This window comes from Lineus longissimus, chromosome 11, assembly GCF_910592395.1.
Source record: "Lineus longissimus chromosome 11, tnLinLong1.2, whole genome shotgun sequence".
Classification (NCBI taxonomy): Eukaryota; Metazoa; Nemertea; class Pilidiophora; order Heteronemertea; family Lineidae; genus Lineus; species Lineus longissimus.
Genome location: NC_088318.1, coordinates 1,771,360 through 1,783,821, shown reverse-complemented (window position 1 = coordinate 1,783,821; position 12,462 = coordinate 1,771,360). Strand labels below are relative to the sequence as shown.

General features: G+C 44.1%; 1 protein-coding gene across 5 annotated transcripts; it reads left to right on the top strand.

Annotated features, from left to right (window-relative positions):
* The first annotated feature begins 64 nt into the window (after positions 1 to 64).
* On the top strand, positions 65 to 11,554 carry LOC135495779 (slit homolog 2 protein-like). 5 transcript variants are annotated; one of them, XM_064784695.1, is made up of 4 exons: positions 6,032 to 6,146; positions 6,722 to 6,788; positions 7,374 to 8,677; positions 10,581 to 11,554. In XM_064784695.1, exons 3-4 carry the CDS (start codon positions 7,776 to 7,778, stop codon positions 10,876 to 10,878), a joined length of 1,200 nt encoding a protein of 399 aa, XP_064640765.1. In that variant the 5' UTR covers positions 6,032 to 6,146; positions 6,722 to 6,788; positions 7,374 to 7,775; the 3' UTR covers positions 10,879 to 11,554. The 5 variants fall into 5 exon arrangements, with proteins under 5 accessions (XP_064640766.1, XP_064640767.1, XP_064640765.1 ...); XM_064784696.1 differs by lacking the exons at positions 6,032 to 6,146; positions 6,722 to 6,788 and adding an exon at positions 65 to 204; XM_064784697.1 differs by lacking the exons at positions 6,032 to 6,146; positions 6,722 to 6,788 and adding an exon at positions 3,755 to 3,828.
* The last annotated feature ends 908 nt before the right edge of the window (positions 11,555 to 12,462 follow it).

The window sequence follows — 12,462 nt, the reverse complement described above, 5'->3', positions numbered from 1 at the left end:
TAAGATCAGCCTTGATCCGGCGGTGTGCGCAAACCCTGCCGGGGCGACATCTGCATCAAATCTCAGCAAACCAATTTGGAGTTCGCAGTCATCTTCTCTGATTCCCAGCTCAGAATGAGAAAGATATCTTTCCGTTCGTCACTCAGCTGGATTTAAGCCGTCAGTTATCCAGTAATATTGGTAAAGGACTGCTGAAGGATTCTGGTAAGCTGAATTTGATGATTGCCTATTAGCTGATTGGTACCTTGTTTGCCTATTGTAATGGTGATATAAATGTTGTGGAAAGGAATTGGTTGCCTTAATGGGTCTCGGACTATAACGTGTATATAGAACTGATGTACGGTGACTACACTGTCCTTTTGAAATAAATCATCTTGAATTCAATTCTAAAGAAGCCGTTGAATTATAATATATTTACAACAGCCGGCATTTATACCCAAAGCGCTACTTATATTTATATGCCTTTGAAACCGCCATAAAAGGCCAGCGCGATCGTGAACATATATATACATGGCGATTTTAACATGATGTGAAAATGGCAGATCATAAGTCTTTGTCACCAATACTCAGCATTTACAGAGAGGTGACAGAAGCCGCTGACGTCTTGCTTTCACCTATGGTTTGCCCATTCAAACACAGAAGTAGACGACGGGGGCAGAAGACACTGTGCAGGCCAGTGTCGGATTGTCAACGTATCTCATCTCAGCTCAAGCACCACGTTTTCACTGACTGTTCCGACCTGGACAATATTTGAATGTCGCCGACAACCAAGCATATATATCAACTCGGTCCGGAATTTCATGCTAGTGACGCAGAGTACATAGAATGGGATTGTGCTGTGGATGAATCGCAAAAGTAAGATTCCAAGAGCGATTGATGTGGGCGAGGAAGCTGCTTCGTAAGCTTGGCTGCCTAAAACTGCACTAAATATCGACTTGGGCAGTGTTGTTGTTAAGAGATATGTACAGTTTAAGCTGAATATAATAGCAGCATTCCTCCGGAGCCTCCTGTTCCGCTCCGGTTGCACTGCGTTTTGAGGCGCGTGCAGTGTGCGTCTTGAAAGTTTGAAAATCTTTACAGAAAGTATTATGTTGCTAATCACCAGTACCATTGCAGGGAAGTAGTTAACTATGACAGCTTCCACAATACTCCATGTCGACGGTGTCGCCAACACTTTAGCATAGTTCGATTCCATCAGATTTCTCGATATGGATACAACAATCATTAGAGAACACGAAGTTACAAGCGCAGCCAAAATAAACCTACGATATTCTCGCTTTTTTACCAAGTGGGGCCTCATAACACTCACAGCGCGATCCACGGAGACCGATGCCAAACAATACCCGGACATCTGCAAAATCACAAAAAGTGACGACGTATATTTGCAAAGAGTGGCGCAATGATCCACGTCATACGTGTACCTTGAGTTCCGTGCAAGCAAAACAGCAAAGCCAAAAAACAAAGGTACCCCTAAGAAAACCAGAGACAAGATATTAAACACCGCTGTGATGCGGAGTAAGATGGTCATGAGAGGTCCCTTCATTGCCTTCCTCTTCAGCACCAAGAGTGTCATGATATTACCGTATACACCGGCAACCAACACCACAGCCGTGGCCACCAGGAGTAGGATCTGTGCTTCACTGGTAGACGCTTCCAAGGCGGTACCATTCAGCTGGGTAACATTTCCATGCAAAGCGTCATTTTCTTTAAGAATCTTCCTCGTGAACACTGTACGGTTCTCCATGTCCAAAACGAAAATTCAGACGTTTTTATAAATGTTTGCCAACGGGCCCCCACCCCCCCCCGTACAATGTCATAGTTGTGTCTATCAACTAAATCAGCTGTATTGCATTCATGAATCGAACATCTTTAGTCGATCTTGCTCAAGTTGAAAGTTGGCGAGTTCCAAGAGTTCAGGAGTTAAACTGAAAAACTGTAGTCCTTTTTTGTACAAACGTCAGAATTCCAATTCTATTCTTTTGGTGTCATCCGGAAGTGGTCGCTTGAAAACTAAATTCGCTCCTTTATTGAGAGTCCCGATGCATGCTTCGGAAGTCCACATGTTCCTTGGATGTGCCCGGTCGTGGTATCAGGATATCGCAAACCGCACGATGAGATTTCTCACCGATTTAGACTCCTCTCTGCTGCCCATTTCGTCATCCTGATCGTCCTGTACCGGGCGACATTGAGTATAGATCAGGTTTCCTCCGTCAAATGTTGAAAGGAAAGCAGACTAGTTGCTTTCATCAAATCTAGTGTTTCCGATTAGGATCACCCCCTTCAAAACTGAACCGCTCGCTGATGAGGGCCGGGCGCGAGACCAAGTCTGTTTCAACATCCCGTCTCTCTTGGCGATATGATAGCTTTGGCAGACCTTTCTTAGCAATTTGAAACGTTATATGCCAAAACAATGTCGTTTTATAATTGACATCTAATATCATGTAATTGCAGTAGGTCCAAAGTTATGTAGTGGCGGTGGTCAGAAGGCAATTACCACAGAAGCATATCCATATCTTTATCATTCTTTCAAGATGGTCTATGTCTATAGGCCTACTGACGCTTAACTTGTAAACTGCGAGACTAAAGACATAAGTTGAGACAAGACCACAATTGATTTTTAAGCCTTTTAGCAGTTAAATTGTCAATGTTGACCGCGACGCATCAAAGAATGCGTGGAGTTGTGAAACTGAAATTCGGATATGATATACGGGTTAGTCTTGCGAGTAACTGGTGCGATTTAAATTGGTGATTGACCACGGAAATTTTTTTTTAAATTGACAAGTTTGACACAAGTGGACATTTTTACCCATTTCGGCCATTTTCACTCCAAATTTGAACCCCCCCCCCCCCCCCATGGCCAGGTTGTCGAAATTCAAAATTATTTTTTTTACCAAACAATTTATTTATATCTGTGGACTTGCCACAGCAAATATTTTTTCAATACCTCTCCAAATATGTACTTGAGAGTAAAAAACATGCACTCGTCTAATTGATAGGCCTCGACCCTCCAACCTATGAATATTCATTAGTGGTCTTGTCTCAGTTTTGTCTTATTTCTGCCATCCCCTAAGTAGCTTTTGACCTTATCTGACCTTGACAGTTGACCCTCTGTCTGCAGGTCAAGCTACATGCGTGTGTGAAGTATTCCCAAGAACCTGGTCCGAGTAGTGGAACAAACAGACAGAAAACGATCCTCAAATTATATTAGGTAAACTTCTCCTAATAACGAGACACCTGTTGCCCTGACAACCTGGGTTTGATAATAACAATCATGGCAGGCCGTAATGAGTGTATACAGTGTACGGCTCACCGATCGGTTGTCCAATGTCTACTTCTGTACATGTATATTGTTGATAATAAGGCGATTTCCTATACTCTACGAGGCCACCCTTATATTTTATGATGGGATTCGCTGGCCTGTATGATGTCTTTGGCCAGTACCATGTAATAAATGCACCTATACATTGTCAGCAATGCGTTAATATCCAAAATACAGGCTGAATCGCCAAGTCGGAAGTGCTAAATCAAGTGTTGGTGTAACTGCATGTCAATATTCAATGTTCAAGCCAGCTGTTCTCTAAACTTCAGTGGAGCCAAACCTTAATAAATCAAACAATTACGACATTTCATCACAGGTTAAGACCGAAATCAATATCATGAAAGAAGAATTTTTCCATCTGCTCCCGATGATAACCGCGCTTCGATCCACATCCTGGCACCAGTTGTTTTGATATACTCCGCCTCTCGATATTTCATACTTTGTATACGACATGCATATGGTAGTAAAAAAACTGATCTGAGGACTTTCGATCTGTGGATGACCGTCAGGTAAGCAAGAACGAAACAATCGGGGGGCTTCCCCACAGTGTTTTCTTGTGCAAATTAGTGACGTAACTGAAAAAATCAAACCCCACATGCACCACTTCAACAAAGCTCCATGTGCTCTCCGCCAAGCGGTTGAGGAGAAGTTCACCAGAAACGGATTTTTTGTCATATTATGTAAATACCTAAAACAAAAGTGCCCATTATCTCATTAACGAAGCAAAATATCAAACTTTTGCCTGGAGTTCCCCGGCTTGTTGGCTGGGGAAGCCTAATGACAATGACTGCCAAATATATTAGAAACGACAAAGAGCTTCAGCAGCAGACAACTACCTCGTCCCTCGGGACTAGAATCGCGTGTTTGACTCAAATGGGTTCATTATGCATGCTTATCCTTGGAGACGGACTAAAGACTAGTGATATTCAGACATGATTGGAGGATGCCGCTCACGGATTCTAAATGCGCTTGTTGTTGCTGTTGTTGAAAGGATGATAAATATTGCCATTATGAATGTGACGTGAAGCAGATGACAAGCTGTCTCCGGAAGTCTACATTTTGTATCATTTGAACAGCATCTTTCCGTTGTCTACCTCCGGGCGAGGGGAATCAAAATGTCTCGTCCATATTTCAAGCAGGTCTCTTTAGAGGGTTGGAATAATGTGGCGTGTTGTCTCTGTTCTATGCGCATTTTCTGGGGGTTTTGTGATGACCTATCGATCGCGAATTGCTCTGTTGATCCTGTGACATCCATCATGGTGTTATGGCAATCTCTGTTGGCAGAATGAATATCCTTCGTTGAGATTTAGAGATTGCTACTTCACCGCAGACATGAGCCACTTCATTTCCCTTCTCGCAGAATAAGTGTTGAAACCTCGTCTTTCTTGACAACTCCATGCCACTTCGAAGTGCTCACCGATTCCCCTTGAGTCCTGTTCTCATCATTCTCTGCAATCTCGCTTTCAGTGTAAGAGCCGCCTCTCCACCAAAACATCAAACTTGGCCATAAAATACCGTTCGTTGCAAATGTCTTGGCAGGACCACATGTTGGTTGTTTCCTTAAGTGCCGTGTGACCCACGGAAACATGTGACCATTATGTGATCAGCCAACCAAATGGGTGGAAATTTGTAGATTTTCATTCTGAACGGTAATCTGACAACTTGATTCTAATTGCAGTCCTCAAACAATCCGTCGCCTACGTTTTCCCATTAATTTCTTCCGCCAGAAACTTCCGTCGTTCATTTAGTTTACAGACACCAATTTGCTATGGAAATCATTGCAATCTGCAATCAAATGCTGACTGGAAATGAGCAAGAAAAAACCCAACTTGATGCAATAAAGATGCTGATATTGAGCTCGGAGCCCGAGGGAGTAATCGAAATCAGTTTACAGTCGCAGTATTGAGAGACGACGCCATTTACGGGGAACCTTTGAAGATAATAGAATTTCCGATTAAGAAACTGATATCGTGTTGTTTCTGGGTGGTAGGGTGTGATTAGCTTGCTTACCCGCAGGTAAACAGGACTGTTAGATATGGCGGTGGTCTGAGATGCTCTCCATTCCGAGGGATACTTCGGACGGATGAAAACCTAGGCGGCTGAAAATATTTCTTTATTAGACAGGACTGTACTTCTAATTACCATATATATTACTCCAGGCGCAGTCCCTTTACGATTTCCGAAGGGAATCGTTTTGTACAAAAAACAAGCACACTGTCAATTTCGAAAACGTATTTTAACTTCAGAGCTTCTCCCAGTCACTTCAAAGGATTTTTGCCGAAAGGGGGTTTTATGTCCACCCCCTCAAGTTTACCCCCACCCGGGACGCTCATAGTATTACACCTGTCTCCGCCACTCAACACGCCACTTGCCTTGTGTACAGTCTCTATTCTGCTCTTGTCTCTCTGAGCTTCCGGCAACGACAGGTCGTATTTATCATGCCGGATTGTTACTCGACCCAACTGGCGATACATCTCATCTAACTAAATTAGTTTTTGTTGTGCGTTGGTACTAAGTATCTCATCCAGGTCCTAAAACCATATTTTGTACCATTATAGCGTGAAATAAAAGAGATCTTTTCGGGTCCTTAGACCTCCTGATAAGCCAGCGAAGACTATAACTCAGAACCAGTACTCTTACTAATAAGCCATCAACGACACATCCGATGAAAAAGTCGGTGAGAGCTTGACACCACCGGCATAAGACCGCGAGGAGACAGAGCGTTGAGCGAGTAGAACTTATCACAGGCTTCCCAAGAAACGTAATGACCGCCTCGCATCTTTTGCCGATAGCTTTACCAGACTGTACAGCAAACTCGCGGCTTGAGGTAAATGGTCGCATCAGACAACACCTACGAAATTATCGAATTTCGGAATCGCTTTGATAATTTGCCGTCTCACCTATAAATCAACGGATTGGTAACATCGTAAAATTGAACATCTATTTCGCCGTTGCCAGGGAGCGAGTGTGGCTCAGCACTCTATTGCGTTTCAGGATAAATCAACCTGGTTTGGAGCGTCGGATGAACAAAACAGAAAAATGAAAACCTTTGAGGGCGTATTCATAAATTTTCTGGTCATGCCAACTTCTAATGACAAGGTATGGACTATTAATGGACAAACGAGCCTGTGAGCGGAAGGATTATATCCCTTGAGACGCTGCTTGCCTGGTAGAAGTAGACGTCGGGGATACGACGCTTGGATCTCGTAGTTGTTGGATGCATGACATTCAAACTATGGAGGATATGGCAACTTTCCTCTATGAAAGATGGTTAAACCATTTTTCTAATATCATCAGAGATCACCAAGTCCGGTTTGATTTATATTGCCGCGATTTGAGTGATTTGATTACTTGGCCGGTTCAATGAATGTGATCTGTATTTAGGTGGTGTATTTCATTAAGTTTTCAGGGATTATTAAATCAATTCTGAGAGTAACGTAAAGTGTGATTACTTCGCAGGATGATAAAGGTGAGGCTTGGGAGCAGGTAAGGTGTATGTGGCAATACAGGATACCACTGCATTTCCCACGGTGTTGACAACCTCTTTCTGTCTCCCCGCGTCTTTCTCCTTTACCTGGACCTTCCCCGCTTGTGTGGTAACATAACGCGCCGATCCGTGCGTTCACGCAACCATTTTCACTCGCGTCTCGCTGCATCTACTTCTAGCTCCAGCATTTGTAGCTTTAAAACGCTTCTTTATATTGGATAACCGTACACGTATGGCTCCATGGAGATTTCTCATATTCGCGCATCACTCGATCAAAAATTGTTTTGCTGTCATTCTACAAATAACGTCTCAAATGCCAAAGGTGCAACCAATGTTTGAACCTTTGAAGCAAGGAAACTCGCCTTCCAAACGAATGGAAGCAACTCGCCGCTATTTCAAAGGGTTATTCCATCAAACAGGGACAGTCTGAGCCCCACGTTTGGCATTCTCTTCTAAGTGATGCGACGGTTTTTTCCACACTTTACGTGTTGGAGACATGTCCATCTCCACAATTTCTACATTGGACTGTATTTTCCTTACAAAATAACTCGCCTTTGATCTTTTCAGTGATGGCGTAGCTGATAGATTCACCGTTGTTGTTTGACAGAAGGCTTCCAGCATGGAATAAATCTTCATGCTGTGATTGGTTACGAGGCCGAGACAGTCACGGAGAAACAGATTTCGACCCATCAGACTGGACGAACAGAGGACATTTCTGAAGGTTTCTCTCTCAGATTGAGAGGTTGGTTGGCGCCGATGTCAACAAAATCAGGGTTGGAATAGCAACGTTTTGTTCAGTTAATCGACAATATACAAACGAAAACTCTGAATATTCTTGGGAATTATCAAAGGTATAGAATGGTCTAAACATTCGGATTAAGCTAGCTGTTAATTGGCTGCTGTGGTTGCTAAAACTTGAGCAATACAGGATTTGCTCTGGCAATATCGATCTAGCCGTTTTGATAGAACATGGATTACAAACTGAATATTAACATGGCTTGGTTCTTTCCGCAGACGACGATGCTGTGGCTATGGGTCCTGGCGTTCCTTCATTGTTGTGTTTACGTCATCTGCGATTGTTCATTAGGTGTACGGTACGGGTGCCAATGCACCACCCAGACCGCCGTCACTTGTCTCCGGCCAAACTTCACAACAATTCCAGAGGATATTGTGGATACAAAAACACAAATACAGGAATTACGCATTAAAAACGCCGACATACAAAAACTATCCGTGTTTCCCAAACGATACTCTTCCCTACTGGTGCTCCGAGTTCAAAACAGCAAGGTTACAGCCATCGAAAAAGGTGCTTTTAAAAATCTCCCGTCTTTGAGAACGTTAGACTTGTGTGGGAACAAGTTGGACACCCTTAGCTTCGGGGCGTTCCAAGGACTGGAAAAGCTTTCCTCGATATTAGATTTATCTCAAAACCTAATTAATGTTCTGCATGGCGATAATTTCAGCAACTTGAAAGCGTTGAGAGTTTTGAACATTTCTTGTAATAGATTAACTGGATTTCTCGGTTCACCCTTCCAACATTTGGAGAGTTTAGAAACGCTGGATGTGCGGAGTAATAACATTACACGCGGAATTGGCAAGATTTCCCTCAAAGGATTATATCAGTTAGAAACCTTTCATTTCTCTGATAACGAGGCGCTTTACGTCTCGAGGAACGCTTTCACTGACTCCAACAGCACCATCAAGGAGGTGTATTTACAAGGAAATATGATTCAGACCCTATATGCAACCACGTTACCATGGAAACAGTTGCATCGAATAGATCTCCGTCAGAATCCGTGGAAATGCGACTGTCGGTTACGTTGGGTCAAAGGTCAGCAAGGCATACTAGACAACAACAGTCGGGACTTCACGTAAGTATCAAGAATACCACCTCACTGTCAACAGTCAACAGTCAAAGAAGACATTTGGTAGGATCTAGCAAGCAAAGGAATGAACACAGGCCGGTTTTGAAACAAACCAAAAACATTCTGTTTGTTTTCTCTTGGCGCATTTTACACCCTGTTATTTCATCTCAAATCACCATACCCCCCCCCCCCCCCAACACATCCTAAAGGGCTCCATACACGCCTCCTCAATAATCGATCACCATGGTTAAGAACCAAAACCGCTAAAAACCAATGACAACAAGACGTGAAAGCACACCTTTAGAGTCAACAAAGAAACGAAATGGGATATTGACAGGAGCTTACAATCTGAGATTGAGGGTTTAATGACCTGCCCACGTGAGCGTGGTGCTCTGATGAAAAGACGAACGCATGCATGCTCAGTAGACATCCAAGGGATTTGAATCACAGACCACTCCAAAGCAGAGTGACACTTCACTGCTATATCCAATGGGTAGGATATGTGAACGAAGCGCAGAATGCTGCTTGGAGAGGGGCACTTTCTCCAGCTGCTTGGAGAGTGGCATCTCCTTCTTGTTGGTTTACTGTGACAAGCTCTTCCCATTGTAGGGATGTGAAGTTCTCATTACCCCCGCTTGCCGATAAAACAAAGGGTCTCTAGTTTACCTTAAAAGGTTTTCTTATGGTTAATGGTCTATCTGCCTTGATATTCTACCAAATGATCTTGAATTGATCTCTCGAATGATAGATCGCTAAGCGGTTCGTCGCGTTGACAGGTTTGGCTGTTCCAGGAGTGGTTGTCCTTTTGTCTAGGATGCGTTGATCTACCTCCCAAAAACACCTCAGATGTTTAGCCTGCGTTCATGACGAGATCTGAATTATCTCTCAAAGTTATACCAAGGATTATTTAAGCCACGTAGCGTCACATCAACGCGATCTAAGCTACATAGAGTTATCAGCCCAGGCAAATAATGAAAGTGACTCCCTGAACAAGGTTGACATTCACCTAATGTAATATCACACTTCATCGACTCTGCAGCTAGACTGTCAGCCTGCCCACTGCCGGTCGGTCGTGGTGATGCTATTGCAGTTATGTGGTCGTGATGGCAAGCCATCATTCAAATGTGGTGAACACATAAGTAAATGGACGTGGCTGGTGCAACGGCGTCGTAAATCATTTACGACGCTGTTTAAAGCCAAATCACAGGCATGGAATTAAAAGTCACGTCAATGGCCAGCACATTCTTCAGACGACTTTTCAAATCGGAGCCCAGTTGCTCAGCATTAGAGACAACGTCAGCGTTTGTTCATCTTAGCGTTATTCCCTTCATTTGGTCTTGTTAGCTACACTTCGAAAAGCAATCATCTATTTCCGACGAAACGGCCATTAACGGTATACACTGCCTCGAGAGTAAACCCTTCCATCTTAAATTAGAAGCAAAATATCAGCTTTAATTCGCGTTAATGAAAGCTTCCATTAGAATTAATTGCTACTCTGCCAGGCAGGAACAAGGCAAAGCGCACTCGTTTATATCAGTATTCAAAGTAGCCCTTGCTAATGTTTTGGGCGTCTTTACGAAGAGGTTCATATTTCTCGCTGTGCCAAGATCCGCCCGAAACATGATTTATCAAGAAAGGTGCCTGGTGGAGCCTCAAACGTGTTGTCATCCGACAGACACTCCTTATTTCATCTGATTTTGAGCTCGAAACTTGTTGTGAAGAACCAGGAATTTTATTTTCTTGAAAGTCACGCCGGTTCATCGTTAACCACCAGGCTAATGATGCACCTCTGTTTGACCGAGATCGAATGAAGACAACCGTCGTATCGGCCGTATCTTTTAAGGAATAAAGCAAGGAGATGAAGATATCATGATAACTTCTCAGTATTTCCTATCTTTGTATCTTTCAGCTGTGCGAGTCCAGTCAGTCTAGCAGGATTAGAAATCGCCTCCATCTCGGCGGAGAAGTTCTTCTGTCGGCGCGCCGTTCCCAGCCACAACGAATCGGTGGCGGTCGGGATCACCATTGCCGTCATCCTACTCCTGCTGCTTCTGTCATGCATGGTGTTCATCAACAGGGACAAGCTGGCCTGCTGTAAGAGGATCAGACAGACGAGGTACTCCCGGGCGAATAGGTCCCGCGAGAGCCAAATGGCCATCTCTTATAATGAGCACCGCCCGGATGATGAGAATGCGTTTCTCAGTTGAGGAGGATTGCGGACGCTGTCTGAACATCCGGTCTCAGCGGAAGATGTTCGAGTAATGACATCGGCAACTAAGCACATATTCAATTCATACTTGGAGTATAATGAATGTCTTTATAGAGGTGACCGGATGTCCACTAATGATGATTGTCTTGTCTCTGTCTCTGACTGACTTTAAATGGATCTTGTTGCTCTGACTACAAAAGGGCTAGGTCTGACCATATGCATCCGGAGAGAATGATCGCCACTGGGGCCCTTCTGATCCGGGCTGAGGACCACTTTGATGATCGCCGCTCAGGCCCTCATGTGACCCTCGCGTTAATAGGTTCCAGCCGTGGTTCCAGGCAGCGGTTGACCAAGATCAAAGAGCGCGTCAAATCCCTGAGCTTTATTTAGCTTGTGTATTTGAGTATATTTACAATATAAACGGAACATATTTAGGAATTGATGAATCTTTAAATATGCTGTCACCCGTTCCCTCGGAATTAACCCTTTCTGATTGGCCGGGATCGTTTAGTGCGTTCGATTTCTAGCGCCGCGCTTCGGTAAGCACTGGATCTCGGGCCTTGAAGCGCATGCCCAGTATGAATTGAGCCCGAACGCTCTGACAACGAATTTGAGGGCTTCTTTCCAAAATTACACTGTAGACAGATTGATCAAATAAAGTATTTTTATGTAGATATTGATGTCTTTTTGGTGGCACGTTCTGCATGAGAGAATGGACTTTGATTCACCAGTCTTCTAAGATGACTGTGGTCCCAAGTAGTACTCAAGTTGTACGTAGATATTGGGTACTACCGGTCTCGTGAAATCAGATAACGGAGTGTAATCACCAGGCGTAGTATGCGCCAATGCCATCTGATGGGACAAGTTGGTGCCAATCTAAGAGAGGAGGGGGCGTCTCATAGGCCATGCCGACTTGGGAGCAGTGAATGTCAATGAAAAGTGTCCTCCTTTCACGTTTGATTGTCACATCGTCCCAGAGATGGGGGGGGGGGGGGGGAGGGGTCAACATTTAATGTCCCTTCCCGTAATAAACTCCATCACACTGGTGACATGCGATAGACTTAAATGTTCTACTCTCCGGACGGTTCTACTCCGATCCAACACCCGCCCTTCCATCACTCTGAAACTCATCGAAACAGGCCTGTCTATTCAAGGAGGTACTATAAAACTTAATAAAACTTCCTTGGTCTATTCTGATACTTCGACGTCAATTGCTATCGGCCCACTTGTTTGTGCCCAAAGTAGGCTACTGATGTAATTCCCACCAAGGACATGACCAAAAGTACACTCCGGACGCAGAGGACCAGCCTCGGATACCAAACTAGGATGATGCAATGGGCTGCTCAGGGAGTCTAGACCAAATGAACTGTTATCACTCACACAACGCAGCTATCTGAAGGTGGTAATTGCACCTCAGTGCAACCTCAATGTGCTCATGACGTGACGAGAGCAAATCTCACGGGTGGGGTGGAAATCCGCCTTATTGCCTACATCGTCGGCGCCAACAACTATTTCTTTTGACCCTGCCGGAGGCTTCCAAAACAATTAATTGATTGACTGACTCTGACCCTCGTGACGTCGT